This window comes from Lathamus discolor, chromosome 12 (genome assembly GCF_037157495.1).
Source record: "Lathamus discolor isolate bLatDis1 chromosome 12, bLatDis1.hap1, whole genome shotgun sequence".
In the NCBI taxonomy this organism is placed as follows: Eukaryota; Metazoa; Chordata; class Aves; order Psittaciformes; family Psittacidae; genus Lathamus; species Lathamus discolor.
Window position 1 is genome coordinate 13,209,032 of NC_088895.1, and position 26,217 is coordinate 13,235,248.

Genomic DNA, 26,217 nt, shown 5'->3' on the forward strand with positions numbered 1-26,217 from the left:
GCTTGCTCCAAGCCCCTGTGTCCAACCTGGCCTTGAGCACTGCCAGGGATGGGGCAGCCACAGCTTCTCTGGGCACCCTGTGCCAGTGCCTCAGCACCCTCATAGGAAGAGCTTCTGCCTTAGGTCCAACCTGACCCTCCCCTGTTTCAGTCTGAACCCATCACCCTTTGCCCTACCGCTGCAGTCCCTGATGCAGAGCCGCTCTCCAGCATCCTCACATGTACCTCTCTTTCTGAAGCCCCCTCTCATGTCCCTCTCTGATGTCCCCCAGGTCACCAACGCCACCGACATCCTGTTTGAGGCAGGGGACGAGCAGCAGCTCAGCTCCTGGACGGCCGAGATCCGGGAATGTGCACGCAGGGGGTAAGCTCCCGATGGATGCCCCCAAGCCTGGGCATGGGAATGACCCTTCCGTGCCCCCCAGCTCTCAGCCTGGCTTCTCCCATCCCGGCAGGTCTGACGCGGGTGACCCGGAGCTGCTGGCGTGCTGGCACCCCAACCCTGCAGCCGCCAGCCCCACCACCGGCACGGACACCCAGGGCCAAGGTGAGCAGCGGGGACACCCTGGGCATGGGGCATCTTTTGCCGGGGGGGGGGGGTCTCTGCATCCCACCAGGCTGATGGAGCATCCCCATGTGCAGAGGGGAGGTGGATGGGGGTGACGGGCAGGGGGTCCCCGCTTCCCAGGGGCACTCATCCCTATGCCCTAGCAGGGGCGACGCCGGGGGCCCCGGGGGAGGCGGCGGGGCCGAAGATGGAGCAGTTCCTCTCCTCCTGCCCCTGGTTCCATGGGCCCATCTCCCGCGTGAAGGCGGCTCACCTGGTGCAGGTGGGGGGGCTGGAGGGACACGGCGTCTTCCTGGTGCGGCAGAGCGAGACGCGCCGCGGCGAGTACGTGCTCACCTTCAACTTCCAGGGCAGAGCAAAGGTACGGGTGGGAGAGAGGATGGGATGGGGTTGGGAGTCTCGCAGGAGCCCCTCGGGGAGTGTCACCCGTCCGTCCCCCCCCAGCATGGTCCATGTCCCATCATCCCGCCCCATGGAGATGCTCTTCCCATGTGGTCCCTGCCCTGGTGCTTGCAGCAGGCTGGTGAGCCCATACCCATCCCTGAGGGGGAAAATCCATGCAGTGATACAGGCAGTGGGGATGCAGCGCATCATGTTAAGGCCGTTTGTCCCCCTCAACCCCAACCATCCCTTTGTCCCCCATCATCTCCTCCTGCAATGGAGCTGGTGGAAGGGTAACAGGTCCATGTTTCTCCCCGCAGCACCTGCGGCTGGCACTGACGGAGCGGGGCCAGTGCCGCGTCCAGCACCTCCGCTTCTCCTCCATCGTGGAGATGCTGCAGCACTTCCATCGCTACCCCATCCCGCTGGAGTGCGGGACAGCCTGCGACGTCCGGCTGTCCAGCTACGTCGTCGTCCTGCCCCAGCCCCAAGGTATACGGGGAAGGAGGGATGGGGACGTTCCATGGGGTGCCGGAGAGGGGCTCTTCATCAGGGACTGTAGCAAGAGGACAAGGGGTGATGGGTTCAGACTGAGTCAGGGGAAGTTCAGGTTAGATCTAAGGAAGATCTTTACTGTGAGGGTGCTGAGGCGCCGGAACACGTTATCCAAAGAGGTGGTAAATGTCCCATCCCTGGCAGTGCTCAAGGCCAGGTTGGATGGTGCTTGGAGCAAGCTGCTCTAGTGGAAGGTGTCCCTGCCCGTGGCAGGGGTTGGAACTGGATGAGCTTCAGGTCCTTTCCAACCCAAACCATTCTATGATTCTATGGAGTGCAGGAATGTCCCAGTGGGAGGGTTCCTGGCATGGATGCTGATGCCCTGGGGCTGGGCAGCTGCATATGGGATGAGGGGAAGCGGAAGCATCGGGGGAGCAGCACAAAAGGTGACTCCCGAGCTCCCACCTTCCTCTTTTGAGAATGGAGAAGCTGCTCCAAACCGCTGCAGATGGGGGGGGGGGGCACAGGATGCATCCAGCACCACACCCGGTACCCGGGGGCAACAGGGCGGGAGCATCCCAGTGACCGCCCATCTCTGCCCTTCACCCGCAGCTCCTGGCTCCAGCACCACGGTCCCTCTCCCGCTGCCCATTCCCGGCTGGAGCCCTGCCTTCAGCCTCACCCCCACCAGCTCCTCCTGTCCTCATGGCCCCGACGAGCCCCCCCCGGGCCCCCCACCGGAGCAGATCTTCCACGTGGTGCCGCCGCCGTCGGAGCTGGTGCAGAGCCTGCGCCCCAGCAGGGCAGCCCCGGGGCCCCGGCCCCGCGATTCGGACTACGAGGTGGAGGCACCGGGCCGGGGCCACGTCCGTGCCGTTGACAACCAGTACACACCGCTCTGACCGGGGCTGCCGCGCTCCGGGATGCGCTTTCGGGTGGAGAAATCCCAGAGACCTGCTGGGTATCCCATGGAGGGGCAGAACGTGCCCGTTTCTTCCTTCTGGTTAGGGATGAGTATTGTATTTCTGCAAGGAAAGGGGGTAATTTTCACTCCAGTCCGGGTGTGCTCCCTCTCTTCGGCCTGTTAAAGGGCCTCTTAGCTGTATTTTCTGGTTGTTATAATCAAAGCTTTCTTTGTCACTGTTTACACACGCCTCTCGTGCCTGAGTCCCTGCGTGCCGGGCAGCGCGCCGGCGGGCTCAGCATCCCCGCCGGGGGCTTGACTTGCCCCCATTGAATTGGTTTAAGGCAAAGGAAAAAGAGGGAACTAAGAGGAGTGGATTGTAATGCATCGCCAGTTGCTGCTCTGGCGAAGACGAGCCCCATCCTCCTGCCCCAGCACTTGCTGCTGCCAAAGCCCCCAGCAAAGCCCAGCCTGCTGGAGCTGAGCTCCGGCATCGGGTGAAGATGATGGTCGCCATCAGAGTGAGGGCTTTGGGTTTAGATAAGGCAAAACCCTGGCTTTTCGCACCCTTCTGGCTAACCCAGAGCAGCTGCAGCGGCTCCCTGCACCAGCCAGAGGAACACTTACACCATTGGCCTTGCTGATCCAGACGTGAACACTAACTGCTCCATCGTTCGTAATGGCACTAGGGGAGAGCTAGCGCAGAGACTGACGGCAAACTGCTCCTCCCGGTGATGGAGGTGTTTTATCCCGGTGATGGAGGTGTTTTATGCCGGTGATGGAGGTGTTTTATCCCGGTGATGGAGGTGTTTTATCCCAGTGATAAGGGTGTCTATCCTGGTGATGGAGGTGTATCCCAGTGATGGAGGTGTTTTATCCTGGTGTCTGAGGCATTTTATCCCCATGATGGAACCATTTTAGGCACAAATCTCAAGTGAGTTTCCCCCCAGAACATTTTGTGCCTCTCCAGCACTCACCCTGCTCTCATTTGCCTTTTATTTCCCCCTTAAATCACTGCAAAGCCGAGGTTTGGTGGTATTTAAAGCAATGCAACGGCCTCTTGCAGGCAAGGGGGGGTCCCTATGGTGCGCGCTCCCTGCCTGGAGGAAGAGCATCTCCCCGGCAGCCCCTGATAGCAGAAGAGCTCTGCTTGCTCGCACAGGTTGCACACCAAGCAAGACGCAGGCGCTGCCGTAACTCCAATTGGAATCACCACACTTTAACCCCCGCGGCTTCACGTGCCCGATCCCTGATGAAGGCACCAGCATGGGAGAGCATCACCGGAGCCGGGAGAGTGGCCACGTCGCAGCCTCCAGCTGCTCTTCCAGGCTTTACCTGCCGGTGCCGCGCCGAGAGGAACCGCTGCTTGGGAGCTGCTGTTATATTAAGAATGAGGAAGGGCTGGAGCTGTTGCGCCACACGGGAGGGGATGTTTCAACTTCCAGATTTCCCAGGGCTCCCTGGGATTTCGGATGCAAAAATCGCCTTCAAATTGCCTCACAGGAAAGCCTCTTTTTTGTCGCCTTCCTCGGCTTTGCCACAGAAGCGGGATCCCGCAGGAGCATTCCTGGATTGGGATTAATTGGAGAGCAAGGAAACAAGAAGGGAAAGCTTCTTGGGGCTGAGCTCTGCAGAGACCCAGCCTCTAGGCAGGGCTTTGCTGTTAAGCCTGGTTGGGAGGCAAAGCCCCAGCAGCTGAGCTCTGCTCAAGGCCGGGAGCTGAAGGGCAAGCTCTGGGCTGGGAAGGGCAGAGCTGGTGCAGGCAGGAGGAGGGATGGGGCAGAGTAAATCTGGGTCTATCAGCAGTAATAGAGGCTGGGAGGAACGGGGCATCATCAGCTGTGGGATTTGCACTTTGTGCTTCCCCATCTCCTGCCCCTGCCCTTTCCCAGTTGTCTTCGTGCATTTGGAGCAGGCGAAGCCTTTCTCTGTTCAGAACACCCCGAAAATGGGTGCAAGGCGATGAACCCTGCATTCTGGTGCAGAGCAGAGCAGCCGTCACCCGCTCTCAGCTGAAACCGGAGCATGAGGAGCCAATGGCACCTCCAGCGCTGCCAAACCCGGAGAGCTGCCCGAGGAACAAAGCCGGCCCTGTCCTCAGCTGGAGCTCTTCGGCCGTATCCGCATCCCGTTCCCCTCCCCGCTCCGGCACAAAGGCTGCAGGAGCACAGAGCCAGGGCTGGTTTGTGCCAGGGAAGTCAGCGCCCTGCGCTGCACATAAAGAACTCGCCGTGGTCCTGCATCTCCAGGGATGGAGAGGGAGGTGTCGGCTCCATCCCGTGCTTGGTGCGTGGCTCCCGGAGCACGCACTGGGAAAACACTTGCAGATTGCTGCGGTCGAAGAGCTGCCCGTCAGGCATTCAAAGGGGGTCTTTCCCCAGTAGACGAGGTGCTCTCACCCCAATCACCCTCCGCTCAGAGCATCTGCAAGGAAGAACGGGCTGGGAAAAGGGAATGCTATTCACAGCCGGCACAGCCCTTGCCAAGAGCGATCAGATGCTGCTGCTGCTGGGATGGGTTGTTTTGGCACGCCGGGGCTTATTGTTCCGGTGCCAACAACGAAACGTGCACTTGCATGAGGTTATTTCTAACCTGCAGCTTAATTGCAAGGGGGTTCTCTGTGGTTCCAATGGCGACCGCTGTGTTTGATGAGCAGCATACACGTTGGGTCCCCATCAGCCACATCCCCAGTGCGGACGAACTCCAGGGGATGTGCACGCCTGTCCTCCGCACCAGTGAGCAATGGGAAAGGCGCTCTGGTGAGTTAATAGAGTTATTGCCATCTCAAACCTCCCCAGTGAGGTACCCAAAGGCCATCCAGCCACCACCTGCCCGCCATAGACCTCTGCTCGGGCACAGTTCAGACCTCCTGCAGTCAGATCCCAGCTGCACCGGAATCCAAGGGGATTTCGGGCGCTATTTCCGCAGCTCCCGGAGGAGTTTGAAATCCCATTTCTCCTGGAAAGCATCTGGCCTGTGACCCCGGTTGGAGCCTGCTGTGCAGCCCTACTTCTGCTCCTGCCAGCAGCCTTGGCTACGTTAATCCATCCTCTTCACGAGCAGTGGGCAGAGGGCAGTGAGCCATTCCATCCCATGGAATGTGAGCAACTTGAAGGAATTTTTATGTCTTTCCAGGAACTTGGGAACAGCCACAGACTCGGCAGGTTTAGTTCCCTGGCCCACATGGGCTTTATTGGCACTTACGAAGTATCAGCATCGAATTTAAGAGGAGAAGCCAAGAGAAGAGCCCTGCACGGCTGTGCTGCAGACACGGCCACTTCCTGGTCTCCCATGGAGGACAAGGAACGTTCCCTAGAGCTGGATGAAAGCCGGATGTGGCCACCAGCTTGTGCCTTGGCCCTGCGATGGGCACGTACAACACGAGTATGGACCCAGCATAACAAAGCCATGACCCAGCCAGCAGCGACTCCGGGTGCCTTTGGCTGAGCCCCCTCCTCCATAGCCACTCACACAGCATCCCCAAGGATGTGAGGACGGGGCCCCCCCGCTCCAGCCAGCACTCAGGACAGTTGTGTTTGGTGACAAAGATGCGAATCAGGCAGTGCCTTTGCTCTGTGACAGCAGGGAGCTTGCTTAGCACATAGCACAAGACTTGGGTCCAGCCAGAACATCCCTTCATCTCCGTCTTAGCTGCAGAACCACTTGCAGTTTGCCAGCAGATCAGTGTACTAGCCACATCCCAGCCAGTGGCTTTAGCGATGTGGCAGGTTCTAAGGAAGTTCATGAGATAAAGCATTATTTGATCTCTCCATCCCTCCCTCATCCCATCCCCAAGGACCAGCACAGGAGCAGGTTCCCCAACACTGGCACCACCGTTGCCTCCCCAATCACCTTTACATTCAAACTATTCCGGGGCAAAGCTTCTAAGAAGAGGTCCAGGGTGAGGCCAAAGCTTCTCATTTCTCACTCTCCGGACCCCCCATCACTCCTGCCATCCAACAGGTGCCGTTTTACTCTAACAAGCATAGAAAAACCTTGAAATCTTGACTAACTATTCCAGATCTTGAAGCTTGTTCAATCTGAACAGACCCAACCTCCACCAGCAGCTACCGGAGGTGGGGAGGCCACTGCGCGTTCTCCATTGCAGCCTTCAGCAGGATGATAAAAGCTAACAGTTCGCTGGGTGACAAGTGCATTGATTTGAAAGTTCTTCTTGTATAGCAGGGGTTTCTATATATTGTCTCTGTATGTACTGTACAAGTAACTTATTCTCGAGTAATGCCATTTTACCGTAATATAAAGAAATCTGCTCTTAATAAACTGTTTTTAGAACTTTGTTTCTCACTTTTTAGCCCGAGCCTCTCGAGGTGCCTGGGTGCTGTATTTTAACAGCTACTGCATGCAGAAGGACAAGAGCTCGCCTTTAGATACTAAAGGCAAAAGGCAGCCTCTGTGAGGGAGCTGCTCCTTTCCAGAAGCCTCATTCAAGCCTGTGAAGGTCTCATGCCCCCTGCTGCCCACCTGAGCATTAATTCATTCCACCTCACCGCACCGCTGCCGTGGAAGGAGCAGGGATGCAGCAGTGTCTACAGTGTTCCCCTGCATGTTTTTCACCAAGCCACATCGTGCTCTTAACTGCTGCCCATGGCATTTTGTGCAGGTCATTTATCCTGCCTCCGAAGCGCAGCTCTGTCATCATCCAGTTTAACCAGCATCATCTCCCAGTGCCTAAAGGGGCTGCAGGAAAGCTGGAGAGGGGCTTTGGACAAGGGCCTGCAGGGACAGGCCAAGGGAATGGCTTTAACCTGCCCGAGGGGAGGCTGAGCTGAGCTCTTAGGCAGAAGCTCTTCCCTGTGAGGGTGCTGAGGCGCTGGCACAGGGTGCCCAGAGAAGCTGTGGCTGCCCCATCCCTGGCAGTGCTCAAGGCCAGGCTGGACACAAGGGCTTGGAGCAAGCTGCTCCAGTGGAAGGGGTCCCTGCCCGGGGCAGGGGTTGGAGCTGGGTGAGCTTTAAAGTCCCTTCCAAGCCAAACCAGGCTGGGATTCCATTATCTTTGGGCTCACCAACATAGGATGGAACTGCACACATCAGTGAGAAACCACAGCGCTTTACAGGCAGCTGTAATTACTCTGTGCGTTACTGAAGGAGATGGAATCAGCTCCTTTCTCCCACCCTTTCCCCTCCTTTACCAGCCATTTTGCTACGGAATGCTTATCCTGATTTCTTCCTTCCCTTCTCCAGCAGTAACACTGACCTCATCTTAAGCCGCAAGGCCCAGCTCTGACATCTGCAGTGTAGAGCTGAGGCTTTAGGGACTCCATCCCAGTACAAGAAACCTGCACAGAACCTCAAAACCCTCCCCTTGCTCCTGCCATCACCCTGCAAGTCAGATACAAGGGAAACGGTGCCATGGGGGGGGACACACACAACAGCAACACCCAGCCAAGCTTACCTGATGCTACACAAGTCCAGAGGAGGCCACGAGGATGATCAGGGGCTGGAGCACCTCCCATATGAAGACAGGCTGAGGAAGTTGGGGCTGTTCAGCCTGGAGAAGAGAAGGCTGCGTGGAGACCTCAGAGCAGACTTCCAGTACCTGAAGGGGGCCTATAGGGATGCTGGGGAGGGACTCTTCATCAGGGACTGCAGTGACAGGACAAGGGGTAACGGGTTCAAACTTAAACAGGGGAAGTTTAGATTGGATCTAAGGAGGAAATTCTTTCCTGTTAGGGTGCTGAGGCACTGGAATCGGTTGCCCAGGGAGGTTGTGAGTGCTCCATCCCTGGCGGTGTTCAAGGCCAGGTTGGATGAAGCCTTGGGTGGGATGGTTTAGTGTGAGGTGTCCCTGCCCACAGCACGGGGTTGGAACCGGACGATCTTACGGTCCTTTCCAACCCTATTCTATGATTCCACATAAACCACTCGCTCCCTTTGGGCTGGCAAGCTGCAGGCGGCGTTCCGGTAAAGCAGTGCTGACACAAGACACGAACGCCGAGGTCAGTTTTTAAAACTTTTTTTATTTTTTAATTTTTTTTTTAAGTTTTTATTTTATATTATCTACAAAGTAAAAGTTTTCTTAACTTAAAAGTTACATCACTGTCTCACGATAGTGATCCTCTCATCAAACGTGATTTATAAATAATAACTCATCAGTTTGACGATTAGAATTCTGGGGTTTGGTGGTGGTGGGTTGGTTTTTTTTTGTCTCTTTTTCTTTTTTTTTTTTACTGAACCTGTTTCAAGTTTAGTGAGAAGTAAAAGGGATCTCCGAGTCTTGATTTTTAGTGAGAATAGCAGCAAGAATCACTCTTGTTACTTCTTTCGCTAGCTGATGAGTTCGTAACTTTGAAGGGTCATTAAAAAATAAATAACTTCCAGTTTTCAGCAAGCAGAGTTGGGGCACTTGCAGGACTCAAAAGATACAGTGCATGGAATTATGGAATAGCCCACAAGTTCCTACATGCCTCTACTCAGTCCGAATCTCTCCCACTGCAAGATGAACTGTTAGCATTCCTAGTGGATGTTACAAGAAATCAATTTCCTTTTTTGTGTTTTTTGTGGTTTGTTTTTTTTTTTTTTTGTGGTGGTTTGGTTTTTTTTTTTTAAACAAAATAAAATGAAATTCTAGGTTTTCTGTGCTTCCAGTTGGCAGAAGCAGTAGAAGGAGGGTATTTGGCCTACAAAAGGTATCCAGCCTTTCAGTTATTCCAGATGAGCCTTACAACTGCTGTTGGTGGTGGGCTTGTACTGTAAAAAAAAAGTTCAAATGTAAATAATAAATTGGCAAGCCACACAACAGTTTGCTATTAAGTGGTCACAGGACAACGACTGAGCTCAACTTTGTCTCTTTTCCTTTGCTTCCTTTCTGGTTTTGCTCTCCTTTTTGTCTTACATTAGAGAACCAAACAAAACCCTGCATAGCAAGATGTCCTTCGGATGGTTTCGTTTCCCTACCTAACCCCCGCAGAAAGCAGCTTTGTTCTGCTCACACATCCCCCAAGAAACAAGAGCAAGGTAACTACTTTGCTACAATAGCTTAGAGGCTGTTCGGAAATGAATAAGAGAGAAACCTAAAGGTAAGGTTAAATTTAAAGCAGAAAGAAGTCATTCAGCACCTCCTCTTCCCCAAAAAAGTAAAGCTGCAGAACGTTACTCTGAATTAAAGGTTAGGCTTCAGCTGTCACTTTATTCAGTCTAACAGCTCTACCCCCAAGCAACGTTTTCACTCGTATCCTCACGGCCGATCCCTTTTCATTTAATAAAAGCTCAGAGCATTATAAACAGGCTACACAGACAGTCCATCCCCCACGGCCAAACCACGGCAAAACCTGGAAGAACTCATCCCACAGCGTCTGCAGAGTTAGCTTCTCTCTAGCTGGAGTAGAGAAGTCTTTGCTCAATTAGCTGCATCTCGTAACGCTTATCTAGGCTCACATTTGGGTTGGCAATGTACAAATGCAAACGCAGCAGCAGTCTGCCTTCAGCACTCTACAAGGACATCTTTAAGGTTGGTTTTTTTTGTTGTTCCTTTTTCCCCACATCTGGTTTCTAACAGTTCTTTTCACTACTACGACCTGGCTCAGTTACGGTGCAGGTCTCCCGGGCACACACTCCTCACCTGAAGGGTGCGTCATATAGGGGAAATGTGTTGTTGTCGAGACTGGAATGGGCTGTAGTGCACTTTGAGCGATGGCGGCTTGGGGACCACCAGGTGGCTGTGTCGTCATTAGCATCATTGGAGCATGGGCAGTTGGGTGAGAAGGAACCATTCCTGACTGTACATGAGCCTGAAACAAAGAGCTCTTTAGTATAATGGTCACAAGGAGGCATCACTCCTGGCCACATGACTGTCAAGTTTTTCTCCAGCTGTAGCAGTAAATCTGGAGATTTATTCCATTTTAACTAGATTAGCGACAGGGATTAAGTCAGAGATCTTAACACAAAAAATAATAACAAAACAACAACAAAAAAAGGGCTTAAATCTTTACTGCTGGCTCCGAGTCACATTCTTAATTTTAGCCATTTGGACAGTGAGCGCTGGGAGAAAGTGCCAGCATTAAACAGTGGGGTCAAAACCAAAACACACCCAAACAAACAAAACCTCAGCAACAAATCTTCAAAACATTTCTGTTAGTAACCTGGATCAAAGCACTTCCTACGCAGAGAATGCGACGGGTACAGACACGAACTTCACACGCGCTGGGAGTCTGGCATCCCTTCCTCATTGAACAACTCCACATTCTTTGGTGGCTCCCTGCCCTGGAAACCACTCTCTCCAGTGACCTGTGCCCACGTTATCGTTCATCGAAGCAGTCGTTCTAAGATGATTTAATCCCTTTATACTGTTAGGGCAGCTTTGTTCTGTTTCCAGTTAAGCTCATCACAGTTAAAGTCCTTGTGTAATCTAAAGCAATCAGAGTTAAGTCTCAGAGGAAAAAGGAGATTACTCTTTAGGATGACTGATCACCTCCTGGCAAACAAGTTCAGCAACTTGTCAGCTGGCTTCTTTAGCTCAGACTAGGACTCTAGAGGTCATCAAGTTTTTGGTTTAAAAAGCTAGTAAACACTAGTTTCTTAAAAGCACAAAACATTAAGGAACTCTTAGAGCTCTCAGGGGGTTTCTCTTGGGGGGTGGGAGGGGGAAGCATTTATTATCTAAGGTTTGCTTTGTCCTTCTACCATATCCCATCAACATTGCACCACGGGGCAGGAATCACAGTCTCCCAAGTTTCACATGCCAGTAAAGACAGATAGCAGGGTAGTGGCTACAATTTTATTTCTTCAAGACAAAAAGGGTTACTTGACTCATCACAGACATTCCTCAAACTCTTTATCAGACTTGCGCTGGACTAGTAGCACTCAAGAAGCCTTTAAAGGCAGGAACTGCAATCCAAATCTCACTCTTGCTCTAAAAAAGGCTTAGAAGATAAGGCTGTGGAACAGAAATACCTTTCAGGATCAGCACCATTTTTACTTTGACAAACATGCTATTATAGCAGCCATCGTTATAAAGCAGCTATTCATATAGCAGCTGCATTCGATACACACATTGGATGAAAATGTTCTGCTGTGGCTCAAAACGCTTTGCAAATTGGCAGCTGACAGGACTCTAATGAATTTTAAAGTACTGTTTCTCAAGTGAGATATCTAACAGCTCCAGATTCATCTGTTCACTTAAAGGGACATTCAACCGATCCCCTGTGTTAGCCTAACTGAGGCTCCTACTACATGGTAGTTCAGAGTGGTGTTCAGAAGTTGGAAATGAGGCTGCTAAGGAACTATTCAATCCAGTGATTAGTTTCCCCACCATGGAATAATTACATGCATCTAAAATTTCTTAACACAACTGTAGTTGTTCCTTCACTAGAGATGTCTGAGGAAGCCACTTTGTTTGATAAAGTCAGTTAGTTTGGGGTCAGTCTCACGGAGGATAGATTGTAGTTTTCATCCTACAAAAACTACAGCAGAAGAGACTGCATAAGTCAAAAATCCAGGCATTCCTTTTAGCAGGCATTGCTAAAAATCCTGACTGAACAGACTAAAAGTTGCATCTGATTTGCTTCAGCAAGGTTTGCTTATTAAGTGCTTGGCACACAGAAAGGAAGGCAATGGTCGCATCCACAGCACAGGCACAGGCCTGGCCATGATGTGTACCTCTAAGCTGACCTTGAAACCAACATGTTTCATGTTGCAAGGCACAGCACTGCACATGCCACTAACCCAGGGGCTTGCAGCAAAGACCCTTCCCAAGGGTTGCATGCAGGGCACTCCGAGAAGCTCCTACAATCTAAGCATTCACACCAGTGTCATCACACCAGAGCAGAGCAAGAATCTTGCTCCTGGCAGAAACCAGAGCCTGGGAGGACATGGCAAGAGTAGTCAAGTGTGGACATCCTCTCCTTGTCCTCCCAGAGTAAAGAAGCAGAGAAATTAAAAGCCCAACAGAATAAAAAAGCTAAAAACTCAACATCAGTAAAGCAATTCCTAAATAACTAGTAGTTCATTGGCTTAATGAAGGGACCAAAGCAAAGACTTGATCAGAATTCTGCAAGGGACGGGACACCTATTAGACTAACCTCCCTAATTAACAGTTAGTCATGATATCCCAAACTATTGTTAACCTGTATGAGAAGGCATAAGCCACACACCAAGTACTCGGTCTGAAGAAATTGTGCAGGCAAATTCCCAATTAACTGTCATTCCTTGACAAAGCAGACTAAATCCATGAGATTTAGATACAAAGAAAATCTTTGTAAGGCTGCTTTACGCAGAGCTCTTTATTAATCAATCATGTGCTTCCCTTCCCAAAATCCAGGGTTTTTTTTCAGTGAGTTGACCACAAGAGAGCAGTTAAGAGAAGTGGGTTTCTGATCCTGAAGCAAGGACTGTCGCTAGGTTGCCCAACAAACATCAGGGATCTTCTGCCTAAGCAGGTCGTTTAGAACCACACACAGACAAATACACACACACGCGCACACACACACACACACAGAGGCACACGCTGTTTTCTCTTTCAGCAAGGATTGTCTTGCAGTCATCTGAACTGAATCTCACCTATTTCCCATTGCAGTGCCTTGCTATTCCCTAGAAATCCTGTGTTACATCCTTTACTGGATGTACTTGTATATGTTTGACTACAATGCAGAGCCTAAAACCGCTACCAAAAGCAGCAATTCAGCCTTCCTCCGCTCAAGCTCTCACCTCCAACCTTTCTGTATGCCAGCTCTTCCTGTGCTCATGCAGTGAACCTGAGTAGCGAACTGATCTGAGGAATAGCCTAAGATGGGGGCAGGGGAGGCACACTTCAGGTGAGACATGTCCCCAGTCTGGTTTGCTGCATGGCCAAACAGTTCTGTGAGCAGAATGGTGGGGCAGGGCAGGGATGGGAGCCGAGAACTGGGAAGAGAGCTCAATTTCTTTCAGTAGCAGTGCCAGCTTAAGATGTCTTCATTAAACTACAGTTGTAGATGCACTGGGTGTTGGAAGCTGAGGTCCAAATCTCTTGTAAAATTCTAAATAAAAGGCAATGTACAGACAGAAAACCTAAATAACACAACAGGTAGTCTGTGCTGAGAGGTGACAGAATGGAAATCACTTCAGCAGGCCCGACTGTCCTAACTTTTGTGGCATTAAGACATTTAGTCTTGAAGGTTGTTAAACTGTGTTTACCTGGGGGACATGGGCCATGTGTGGCGGATTGGTATATGCAGGTTGAACATGGGAGGGATGAATGGTGAAGACTGTTTGTTGTGCTGTAGGAAAACTATTTTGTGGAGACTGCGTATTGGAGCCTGGCGTCATGGAAGGTGGGGTTGGAGCTAGACCTGCGTGGTAAATTGCCGACTGCTGCTGTGGGTTTGCCAGGTGGAGTGCCTGAGCAGCCTGGTGCTGATGATGCTGCAAAGAAAGACAGAAGATGGTTTAGGTGATGGTCTAGAAGCGAGACAAATCTGTTCCGTAAACTACAGTAAGAAAGGTCTGCAAAACCGCTCGCAAAAGTGGCAAAAGGGTCATCACATCTACGGACATGAGGAAACTCATCTCAAATCCACCAGGCTCACTTTCTCCTTGCGCTAGGAAATCATGTAAGCACAAATCTGGAAAACAGAACCTACGCTGCCAGGTAAAACCAAGGAGAACCTGCAACCATGGAGCTGGGTGTACTTCAGATTTGCACTGAGCAGCCCAAAGTTACTACCAGTAGGTAACTCAGGTGTGCAGCACTATCACAAGGACTATTTTGTTTTCAGCTGCTTGTCTTTGACAAAATACACGCAAACAATTCTTAGCATTGATCTGCTGTTTCCAATTGTAACTCCACTCATATTAAAGCTCTGACAGAACTCTGATCCCTCCTTAACTGTTAACACAGAAACAAGCTATACCTCAGCCCCTGTGAACAGGGAGAAATGGATGCATGGACTCCACGATATTAGTCCTTACTAAGGAAAAAGGACTTTCATGAGTTTCCCTGCTAGCTTATCTAAGAAACTACATTATAAACCTATCACCTTGCCACTGCAAGCAGAGAAAGACTACATTATACAGCTCTACTTCCATCCTTCAGAAAATAGAGGGGAATCTAGACAAGGCCCCCATGAGATCTGTCACATGCAGTTAGTTTCCTACCATTTTTCCTCTCAAATGAATCAATGTATCAGTGCCAAGCATCAGATGCAATACCTTCCAGCAGAGCACGTTAAACACAATGCAAAACCATTCACTCCCTCAATTACCTGCACGGGGCTAGGAGCAGGGTGGCTTCCAGCATGTTGGCTTTGCTGCTGGCCAGTTGGTGTGGCAGAAGGCTGAGGATGCGGAGGATGCGGATGCAGGGTAGCATTAGGGTGGGCATACTGCTGAGCAAGTGAGCCAGTGGAAACTAGGATGAAAGAGAAAAACATTTAGCAACAGATACACAACATGCATCTCATCAAGCTACCATCTGCACTTGAAGGTTGCACTACAGCTCGAACTATAAATACTGTAAATATATTCCCTCCCCCTTCTATAAAAAGTATTTATCTTGCAAATAGCTGAGTTCTTACCTTTTGTGTAGTTTGGTTTTGCAGGAAAGTCTATAAATAACCATAATTAGACAGTGCATCTTCCCTAGTTTGACAATGTAACAGATACTACACAGAACAAAGCAGCATTTTGGTTTTGTTTAAAATATCAAATTCATCGTTTTCATACAATTTAGTTTTTCCTGAAGCAGACTTTTCAAAGGTCTTACAAGCCATTTTTATTTCCACCATCCAAAAAATTCTTTGGCCTTATACCTGGCTAACCTCACCATGCTACTCTTCTGGAACTTGCTCACAGTACAGTCAGTGTAAAGTAAATGCACTGCATGTAAAAGAGCTATAGGGACACACAGTATATACAACAACAGCTGAGAAAACTGAGGCTGCTTGAGCATCAAAGTTTTGCTGAAGCCAGTACCTTGTACTACAATAACGTATCTTGCCTTTCCCCTCAAGGCCAATTACAGAGCCTGGTCTGGATCTCCACATTCCATGAAATCCTTAATTCCTTGGAACAGTACAAAAAAAAAGTACAAAAGTACAAAAAGTACAAAAATCTAAAAAAGGAATACCACCACAGAACTTTCACACCAGTAAACCCACATCTGTTGCTACAGCCATACCAGTCTCCAACAACAAACTAAGATCAACAAGGTCCTCCTTGAAGAGCCTTGCTCTGTTCTGCTTCAAAATGGGCCACATTAGGTAGTTTAGGGTCTTTTTCTTGAGGGAATCCAAGTATGAAAAGCCATACTGATAGCAAGCCTTCCTTTAAACACAAAACATGCAACCAGAAAGCAAGGCCCTAAGGAAATGAAGATGCTTTGCCTATTCCCCTCATTGCTTTTAGATCTTCTGCAACAACTAGTCCAGTTTGCAACTATACTTCTGCACATGACAATGCACGCTACCCTCTCCTACGTTACAGCTTGCCAAGACAGAGGCTGGTTATACTGACAAAACAGTCCAAGCAAACTATCAACCTGCTCCTGCTCCTCTTCTTTATTTCTTTTTGTAGTTGTGATTGAATTTAATTACTGCTTACTACTGGGTTACAGCTTATTTAATGGGGTGTGTATTAGATGAGAACTTGATAGCCGATGAAAGTGCCTGTCTGTAGCATACCTTTAGCAGCAATGGGTTTTCTAGTGGTGCTTCCTTCCCCTAGCAAATAAACCTTGAAAGCAGGGCATAGGGAGAAACCTTGAGTTACGCTGCAGCCATCTGCCTGGTGTATTCACAGCTAGTGAGGTGTGGTTTATCTCCCTTTCACAAGGAACTGTTTGCTGCAGCTCCTGGAGAGTGTCACTGTGCTGGCCTCCAAGTTCATGAATACACACAACTGCCTGAGTGCATAGAAAGGATGAAAGACAAGATGGGTGGAGAAAATGGACAAAGATGTAGCTGCATCTGAAAGCACAATACTGTTCAGCAAAAGCAACCTCAAAAAGACAGCAACCCTACTGTGCTCCATTAACCAGCCCTGACACAGTACTACCCTGTGCAAATACTTGTTTTCCTCCAGTCTGGCTTGCTATTAAGCATACAAATGCTACTTCTAACAATCAAACTCGCTAGAATACATCCAGACAGCATCTTTTTGCCTAACTGAGATTTCTCTCCCAGGCCATTATGAAAGCCTCTCCTTTAGGAAATAACTGCCTACCACATTTCACTTAATCCCGCCCTGCTGTCTTGAAAGCTCCATTAAGTCTTCACTGAGCAAATGGTCCAACAGTGATGTGCACTGCCATTTCAGGCTATTAATGCAGATGAACTTTGTAGATATTTGTACCTCTGAACTCCTACAGTCTGGAGGTGATGGTAACATACTTATGCATGAGCATGTAAGTGTACTTAAGCACGAGTGTACATACTCATACACCATGAGCACCTCTGAGAAGGGTTTTGAAAAACATCTTAGTGTTTCCTATGCATATTGTCAAAGCCACCAATATTTTCTTCCATAGCACTTTGTTAAGCTTTCAAATGCAAGAAAAGGCTTTTTTTTTTATATATACATATCACTACTAAAACTTATTTTGCAGCAGCATCCCCACCACGCTTCATTCTGGCTTCCGAACACCGCTCCTTACAATGACTGCGTGAAGATCATCGATGGACACACCGATCATTTTTACAGCATGAAGTTTCTGGTTTCCCAGAGCAGGCACATTTCTCAGCCTCGTTATTATCCACACTCTGCAGAAGGCCAGAAGTTATTACCTCTGTCGAAGTAATAGAAATAAATGCAGAGAGGGATTGACTTGCTTGCCAAAGGGCATTGCTACCAGCAATCTTCCTCAGCTCTCATCCCACTGCCTCAGCCACAGCGCTGGCATGCCTGACTACAAATTAACTTCAACTCCATTCAAGAGGCTTTAAAATGTATATGAGAATTAATTCCAAGTTGTAAGGTATTCAAGGCTTCCCACATCCTGCCACATTCCTTGTTAAGAGCCACTGAAATAATGTGGTGCTCTCTTCAACCATTCGTGCAATTCATCTTTCATCTCTTCATAGCCGAGAGAATAATAAACTGAGTTACTCTGAAACAGATACATTATACAATAAAACTTCACAAAGAAGAATTTCCCTCTTAAGAAACCACTTAAACCTAGGAATAGTACCCTAAAGAACAGATACAGAAGCAGGGGGAGGATGAAGGGTTTGTCAGAAAGCAGCTCTTCCATAACCTTTTAACACCTTTTATCTATAGCTTCGCACTAGAAATACCAGGTATTTTACACTGAGGGATTTTTATTTGCTTAGGTTCTCCTCTCCCCCATTTTCTCCTTAACAAATTACTCCAATAAACTCTACAAGTTTGGTTAAAACTACCTCAGATGCTGCTGCAAATCACGTTTTAATAGTAATATTAAAAGTGCCTCTCAAAAAATGTTATTTGGACACTCATCTAAATCCTGGACTGAGACTGCATACAAATGAAGAACGGTTCAGGGCGAGTGGCAGCAAGTCTGAAATACACGCATGGATCTTTGTTAGCTCAGAAGCAGGGTTCAAACTTCAACTCCAGGGATGTAAAAGGGTTTCCACATTGAGCTAGTGCAATTAATAGTTCGTGACAAGCCAATGAACTCTATGAGACTGGCAAGCCTGTGAAAGAAGCCTTGCAGAACAGCCATGAGAAATTCACCTGCTTAGCCGTAACTAAAGCACTTTCACTGCGACTCATGTCACGGATTTTTGCCTGTTCATCACAAAAGCTCACTACACGTATCAGAGAGCAAACAAGGTAAGACAGGAGGTGAAGAAAAACACAATAAATCACCAATTATCCAACATTTTCTCCCAATTCTTCATGCTTTGGACGTTTTCCAAATGGCCATCTAGTATCCAAGAGAGTGCTGAGAAAGCTCTCGGAAAGGACAAAACAGCTCTGTGCATCTCCCTGCTGCAAGTAGCCTCAGCTCACTCCAGCACAAACACACTGTTTTTCTCACCCTTTCTGACTTAAACTCCCTCTCCCCCTAAAATACTCCCTGGGCTAATAATCTGCTTCACTTCAGCATCTTTTTGATCAAGCTGTTTCCTACCATGAAGTATTCAACTGCACCAACCTGGCAGGGATAGACAGTGAAGAAAAGTGATTGGGTAATGAAGTGGGCAGAAATATCAGATGGATTGAATTACTGAATTCAACTCTACAAAAGTGCAACCCATTTCTCTGAGAGGCAAACAAGGAGCAGTCAGCCATCAAACCCACAGAAGGAGCTGAAATCAAAAGAAGTCAGAGCAGCAGAAATCAAGCAGAACTCCCAGCTACAAGGGTAGATGCAAAAAAACCCATATCCTGTAATTTTGTGCTTGCCCTGGTCGGAATTTCAATGGTGCCAATGGTGGTCATCGTTGGTCATCGTCCAAAGATGCACTGAAGAGCCTATTTTCAAGAACTGACCAGTGAACAAACTTCAAAACTATTGCCAGACCCAGTAAGATGGTGAGGATAACTACATTTAAAAGACCTGAATGGTAGGAAGCAAAGAAATAGCAAATGTTTCTTTCATAACACAAACATTTCAAGAAGTCATTTTACACATGTAGAGTGGACTTCACTTAAAAGATTACTCATGAAAGGAACGAGCTTAGTAAAGTTATTTCAGTGCACCAAACCAAGAGGCATGAAAACAGGACAGGTCAGCATCCTCCAACACCAGTTCACGCAGAACCAGGGCTGTACAAGAACCACAGGAAGTCTGTTCCAGAAGAGATTTTTGGAGAACAAGTGGTATTTCTCACATCCTTCTTGCATGAGCTAACTCAACAACCCCAGGAGCGTGCCTGGCATGGGCTGCATGGACTTGCAGACACACACAGCAACAAGCCTCACTGCAGGACAGGAGCAAGTATGAAAATACCCTGAAACTGCAAGTCCTCCTTTCCCATGTTTCGGGTGACAGCGACAGCTCATCCTGCAATGACACCCGCAAAACCCAGCTTCCTCAAAGTGCCAAGATGAACACCAACATACAAGGCAGCAGGTTTTAGTTAATCTGCCTTTCCCAGTATACGTACGTAACTGAAGGCCGTGTTAGCTGTTGTGTACCACGAGCGTGGAGAACATCAGCCCCTCTCCCAGTGCTCACACTGATGTAGGAAACACCACACAGGAGTGCTGGAGCCAGGTAACAGATACTGTCCATCGGCCAAGGAGGAAACATCTCATGCAAGGAGCCCTCATCTACTCACTCTTGTTATAATAAAGACAAAGTATGTTGCTCACAGCTCTCCTTCCAAAGCAACTCTACAGAAAGCTTCCTTCACCTCAGCTGCAACTCAAGTAATTTCCTCCCTGGGGCTCTGAACTTGAGCCACAGCGTTTTAAAGAGATGAGGCACAAGATACTTCTCCTTTTAGGAAGATGAATAACTTGTGAAGTTTTAAAAACCCCATTTGAGCCATGAAAGGAAGGGAGTGAGGCAGTTCAGTCACGTTCTAAGGAAAGGCCATCCACATGCAGTGCTCACTTTGGGGTGCGGATGAAAAGACTGGGTAGTAAAGTCAGAGATTATTCAACATGCAAAACCAATTTTAAAAGCCAACAAATCAGCCTCCTGCGCTTATATCAATCTGCTTCATGCCCCTGTCCACTGAAAGGAACCTTCCTGAGTTTTCCACACACTGGTTTGGTGCAAGGAAACTTGTTCCCTCAACACGTCCCATTCCTTTAACATCTGTTCTTTAGAAAGTGCTTTTTCTGTACAATCAAAATTAGTACAAAAAACCCAACTCACTGGCAAAGTAGAAAGAAGGGCCTGTCTCCTTGCTGTATGGTATTTTGGGACATGCTGAATTTGGGAAATAGAAAGGTAAATTAGCCTCTTGCCACGTGCATACTTCCCGTCTTCTGGAAAGGTCAGTGTCAATGCTTTAAGGTTTTCTTTTTTTAAGCTTGTAGAACCATGCAGATATTTTTATTTACTTAGGTGCTATTAGAGGTGGATATTTAGTTTTACAAAGGAGTGGAGATGAAACAACACAAGTCTCAAGCAAGCCTTCCTTAACTGTGACACTGAGGACTTCAGTTCTTACTTCACACAAAAATCAACTTTATGTCAATTAATGGTCTATTACAGTCCACTGTAATAAGAAGGTTAAAATGTTATCACACTAAAACAGAAATTGGCCCCCTGCTTTTTCAGCTAGATCACTGTCATTCTTAACAGTTCCAAGACACCTTTGGTGACTGGTTCACTCTTAGTCCCTGGAGAATCCTCTGAGGTTTATATTATATCCACCATTGTACTATCAGGGTAATAGAATTTACTCTACTGCTGAGACAGAAACCAGATAAAAGTTAGAGACAACACCAGACCAGTAAAACATATGCAGAAGGGGAAAGGGGAAGGGAGAACGGGGACAGGAATGAGAGCACAAAAAACAGGAAATGCATCTGTATAAAACCAAGGTCTGGTTTTACCCAAGTTTGGTTTTAAACACAAAAGTTAAGCTTTTCAGAGGACTCCAGTTATCTGAAAACACAGGCAATTCAGCTACACGGTAAAACTAACACAAGGTCATTGTCACAGGAATGAACATATCCACCCTCTGCTGAGATACCCACATTTTCTCCTAACAGCACAAGGCAAGTTTGGGTGTTTGTGCAACACAGACCAAGGAGTCAAACTGCAAACCATGGCCAGCAGACTCCAGCCCAAGGACATTGGTATCAGGGAGATCACACAGAGCCAACACTTCTGAGACAGACAATACATTCTGAAACCAGCGTGCAGTTAGGTGGGGTGAGAACAACAACTCCATGGCCAGGTATGTGAGTATGGCTGTTAAAGGTGTGTGTACTGCTCTGCTTCAGCAGTGCCTGCGTTTCAAGCTCTCCTTGGTAAGGACATCTAAGTGGCTCACGTCTCCAGAAGTTACAAGCTGAAGTGTGTAATTAGACGTGTTTAGCACCTGGCTGGTAGATGGGAAGATAGTTGCTTGCATATTGTCCTTCCCAATTGTGTTTTGAGGGGAAAAAACCCAATGGTTTATACACTCCTCCATCATAGGTTTAGGTGGGTCTACTGGTGACCACGCTCCTCTGCTTCTCTTGAGCTCTTGTCAACAGCAGGTTGTCAAACAGAAGCAGGACACTGTAACGACTGGCAAGGAAATCCCAGAAGTGCAGAAATATCCCATTAAACAACATTAGACAAAAAATACTTTTAAGTGGAAGAGTGCTTATCAACAAGTGTAGATCACAGCATGTGTTTTGGATTCAGCTATCTCTTGCCAGGACAGGAAGGAAAACAAAACCCAAACTCTGGCAGTGAGGGCAGTTCACTCAATAGATCAACAGGCATTTCTCTTCGCTGGCAGGCTGTAACTGCTTGCCACAGACCTGCAACTTGTCCCAAACCATGAGTGGAGATGGAGTTTCAGGTCTCATCAGAAAACATTTCACACCTTTAAGAATGCTCCATAAGCAGTGCCCCCCAACCCCCAGGTCTCAGTAATGTTGTCCTTGCAGACCTCTTCTACCACATATGCAGGAGAAAAAGGGAACGTTCCAAGAGTCGTCTCAAAGAAAGCACTAGTACCTTGAAGGATAAAGGGGCAGTTATAGCCCACAGAATCCTGGTATCAGAGGGGGCAAAAATGAATTTAAACATAAATATTATATATTTTTAAAATCAAACACCGATTTTAAAGAGCCAAAAGGAAATCTGAGACCTTGTTTGAGCAAGTGCTCCAGAAATCAAAAGCAGTGGTTGTTGCTCCTCAGGAAGTTGCTATTCTCTCAGATTACATTTAGAAGAGGACCAGAATCAAAGTGCATTGGTATTCTGAGGTCAAACATACTGTGGGTAAACTTAAGATTCAAAAATACAGAACATAAGTTATGGATACGTTCTTACAGTCACTCTATCAGATGTGAATGATTCCAGCACGTTGGTCTTTAGCAGTGTACTCCACAAGCAGCTTATATTTATCACCTCAGGCATTTCTATGCTTTCCCCAAGAGTTCATATATTGATAAATGGAAGCTGAAGTGCATCTGTTACAGATGGACACATCTGGAGGAAACACAATCCATACAGGCAAGGTCTTCAAGTACTCAGCACATGGAAGACTTGCAAAAAGCTGAATTGAGACAGTGCTGCACTACATCAGAAGTCAGCTCGTGTGTAGCTAACTGTAAACCTTGTAGGTTAAGGGCACATTTGAGCCAATTCATGTTCACTAGGCAATAAACACATCTGCACATGGCAAGAACATACTCTTAAAAGTGTCTCATATGGAGTTCATGATCCAGCTGCGTTGAATGGTTTCAGTAACAAGAATTTCAAGCACTTGATCATTTACTGGGAAGGCTGGAGAACATTTAGAAGAGTCACCAAGTAGCTATTTGAAAGAACACAGGAGGACATGCAACTTCTGTTAAATTAGGTGCTCTTGGAAACGTAGTATTTAATTACATGGCAGAAAATACCAAAGGATTCAAGTTTGACCCAACTTAGTTGTTTGCACTGGTAGGTAGTCACATACCTACAACAGACGAGCTGCAAAACCAACACAGAAATGAGATCTAACAGTTGCAAATTAGAGTATCAGTGATAAAACTATACAGACATCTACAGATCAAAGCCAACCAAGGGTACTGGGCTTGTACTTCAATGCTGTAGAACCCACTGGCTACAGAAGAAAAGGATGGTGCACAATGAGAAATTGCTAGGAAGTCACATGCAACCATTCTGAACCATGTCTCAGATTATCTCATGTTTGGTTTTTATTTTCATTAGGATTTGAGAGGAGAGTTTTCACCAATAAAGGTCTGAAAGCCTTTGATCGTTCACTCTATTTAATCTAATGAAAAAGAAGATCTGTTTACATGGACACCTCAAGCACAAGAGTAGAAAAGATCAAAGTTACACAATTAGCAAGGACCTGTGAAAGACTTAATCTCTACCAAGTTAACTTCCACTTCAGCTTCAGCGCAAATGAGCTGAAATGTTCTTCCTCCAAGTGTCAGAAAAGGTTTCTCTCTCTCAGTTTTGCTTCTCAGCTCTATTACCATCCCACTGCCGAGATCTGACAGGATGTTTTCATATGGGCAAGACACAGACTTAAAATCAGGATTAATTCCACACTAAACTTCAGATTCTCAGCCTTTGCAAGTTTTCATGACACATCATGGACTTCCATTAGGTAGCAGTGTAAAACTAAGCACTGGAACACATACAAAGATGTCTAAAGGTACAGAAAATCTTTTATTAGAATCTAAGTCAATAATATACGTGACCCAATAAAAGGCTTCTTCAGATGCTATAACAAGTATTGAAATGCCATGTTTTCAAGAGACCATCTGCTGTTTTGACATTTTATGACAATTTCCAAGCCTTCTAGCAACCTTGATTCTACCTCTTTCAATAGCATGTTTTGCAGTGAGGTTTCTTCCTCCAAACTGGGCATTGATTTATCATACATTTATAACGCTTTAGAAGTTCTTTCACATTTTACTCTGTAACAAGGTAACCCACATTTTCAGCACTTCACTGTATGTGAAATACGCCCATCTGATAATGCTGGAGAGTAACTGTCAAAGTCAGAGCAATACATGAGCTGTTTCATATATCCTTGACTTACCAAAAAAAGAAAGGTAAGCAACACATGTTTTATTTTGCTTAAACAGCAGTGTTCATACTATTAATAATGCTAGTAGTATAAGGACAGCATTTCACTAGTTGTCAGAACTAAAGTCAAGTTTTGAAACTGAGGTCATAGCCTTGCAATAAAACAAGTCCTAATTATAATCAAGAAACAATCAAGGGATGTTGTCAAGAGCATCAAGGGAACTTGAACAAACTTCTTTCGGCAGATATTCTTTAGCAGCTCCCAGGTTGAAATTTCATCTTGGTCACTGGCATCCTACTGAAATCAGCATACTTGAGTTTTCATTTTAACCCGGTGGCTCAGTTTTCAATGCTCTCTGCTCATCATCTTATGAAATATAAACCACATCTACTGGTGTAATCTGAATGATACCCATGTTCAATTGAAGCTTGAGATTAAATACATCCCTGCACAACGTTAAGAACTTAAAAAGTTACATATAACACAAAACGTTTCCTACCATACATAGCATGCGTCTGTTCATGCGCACCATACTGTGTTGCAGAAGAAGATACTAAACCAGGCTGTGCGTGTGTTGGTGGTGCCATCATTCTAGCGTTGCCCTGTATTACAGGGCTATAAACATGAGGATGCTGCAGTCAAGAGAAAGAAGAAAACAGTTAACTGGAGGGCTATTACAAAGAAACTACTGTCATCTAAACAATTATGTACTTAGAAACAGTAATAGCAATAGCTTAGCCTTACTAAAACACAGAGCAAACTACAGATTTCATACTAGCACCATTATCCCAGTTGTTCCTCAAAATTAAAGGGTATTTTCCGCAGTGGGCTGGAAAGAACCAAAACCCACTGGCATATCTGACCTTTGCTACTCGAATTATGTATTAAACTTATGCATGTAATTCTGTATTTATCCAATCACATCTATCTCAAAGCTTTTGAAGTAAGAGCAGTACACCAAATAGTTTGTTTTTAGAACACCTAACTAGGAGCTGTCCCGGCCTTGACCTGGAAAGAACTCTTCAAAGAGCAAAAAAGGTAGGATCAGTAATAAATGCCAACTTCTAAACTGACCTTACAGTCTGTTACAGGCTTTGAAGCACACCATGACACCATCAGAACACAGAAACTGTTCTAAGCGACTTCTTATGACTGGAAACAACTTAGGACCGAGCCATTCAATTACTTCTGGTTTGACTTATCACGTAGAGTGAAAGGACTCTTACCTGAGATTGGTAGTGTGGCACATGCTGCACAAGAGGCTGATTAGGAAACTGTTGGGGACTATATGCAACATATTGTGTTGAATAAGCAGGTGGCGTAGCTACAATTGGAGGGCCTGCTGCTGAGGCAGGATGCATCATGGTGCTCTGATGATGTTGGTCTTGCCGTTGCTGTGGCATATTTGGTACTACAAAGCAAACAGTGCCTCACATTAGAAACACAGGACAAAGAATGACCATCTTCCTGAAATGTTTTACATTACAATGTCACTGTGACCAAGTGGAACACCCTCGCCTCAGCTTTAACCACGTATTAGAGCTCTATGAAAAAGGAACAGCATGAAAAGGAGTTCCTCCAACAAACATCTGATTTTCATCACTGCCTTTGAGCCGTGTATACAGGCACAAACCCAGGCCTGCTCTTTTTGTGAAGGAAGGAACAAAGGTGGAGGGAGAGAAGGACTGTTAAGAATAAGAAGAGAAGAGAAAGGTTATAACAGCATACCTATGTTATTCAAATTTGATCCTGTCCCCTTCAAAAGGCTTAATTCACCCTCTATGGGAACTACTCAGCAACTGTTCCATCAACTGGAAATCTGAGTCTGTTAAAATTACTTGTGCTTATGGCTGAGGAGAGCAGAATAAAGGTCTCCATACAGCCACAATCTGAGCTATTCACATCTTTTAAGCTCTGTGCTACCCCTTAGGATAGCAGAAAGCAACTTTGAGGTCACAGTCAACACTGAAGGGGACAAATCAACCTACAAGAAGAAAAGGAGTATGAATAATTAGAGGAAAGAAAGATTAAGACAGCAGAGCGCTGTAGTGTGGGACTACCTGAGCTATCCTGGTAAGCCAGTCAACCAAACCACAGCAGCCAGGCACTGAGCACAAACTAATTCAGTCTACTAAGCAATAGGGCATGAGAGTTCAAGGTGAGCTCCAGCTTGCTGCAGTGAGACTGCAACTAATAACTATGCTAACCCAAGCACCTGTGAACTCCACTGCAGTGCGCAATGTAGACAGAGCCCTTAGAGAGAGGCAAGGAGGGAAGTGTTGAAGA

General features: G+C 47.1%; 2 protein-coding genes across 16 annotated transcripts in view; one reads left to right on the plus strand and one right to left on the minus strand.

The window, feature by feature from the left end:
• SH2B3 (SH2B adaptor protein 3) overlaps positions 1 to 6,640 on the plus strand; it is a 28,616-nt gene extending 21,976 nt beyond the window's left edge. For 2 of the 4 annotated variants that reach the window (XM_065692142.1, XM_065692141.1), the window contains exons 4-8: positions 272 to 363; positions 455 to 546; positions 711 to 928; positions 1,269 to 1,440; positions 2,056 to 6,640. In XM_065692142.1, coding sequence (XP_065548214.1) covers positions 272 to 363; positions 455 to 546; positions 711 to 928; positions 1,269 to 1,440; positions 2,056 to 2,345 — 864 coding nt within the window. In that variant the 3' untranslated portion in view covers positions 2,346 to 6,640. The remainder of the gene's footprint in view (positions 1 to 271; positions 364 to 454; positions 547 to 710; positions 929 to 1,268; positions 1,441 to 2,055) is intronic. The other 2 variants (XM_065692143.1, XM_065692144.1) reach the window with 2 other exon arrangements.
• A 1,665-nt stretch (positions 6,641 to 8,305) lies between these two features.
• The window catches only part of ATXN2 (ataxin 2), a 51,513-nt gene continuing 33,601 nt past the window's right edge, over positions 8,306 to 26,217 (minus strand). For 7 of the 12 annotated variants that reach the window (XM_065693066.1, XM_065693065.1, XM_065693064.1 and 4 more), the window contains 6 exons: positions 25,158 to 25,342; positions 24,431 to 24,563; positions 20,091 to 20,144; positions 14,545 to 14,690; positions 13,478 to 13,705; positions 8,306 to 10,095 (listed from right to left, as the gene is read on the minus strand). In XM_065693066.1, coding sequence (XP_065549138.1) covers positions 9,892 to 10,095; positions 13,478 to 13,705; positions 14,545 to 14,690; positions 20,091 to 20,144; positions 24,431 to 24,563; positions 25,158 to 25,342 — 950 coding nt within the window. In that variant the 3' untranslated portion in view covers positions 8,306 to 9,891. Of the gene's footprint in view, positions 10,096 to 13,477; positions 13,706 to 14,544; positions 14,691 to 20,090; positions 20,145 to 23,546; positions 24,229 to 24,430; positions 24,564 to 25,157; positions 25,343 to 26,217 lie in introns of those variants that run through there. The other 5 variants (XM_065693059.1, XM_065693057.1, XM_065693062.1 and 2 more) reach the window with 4 other exon arrangements.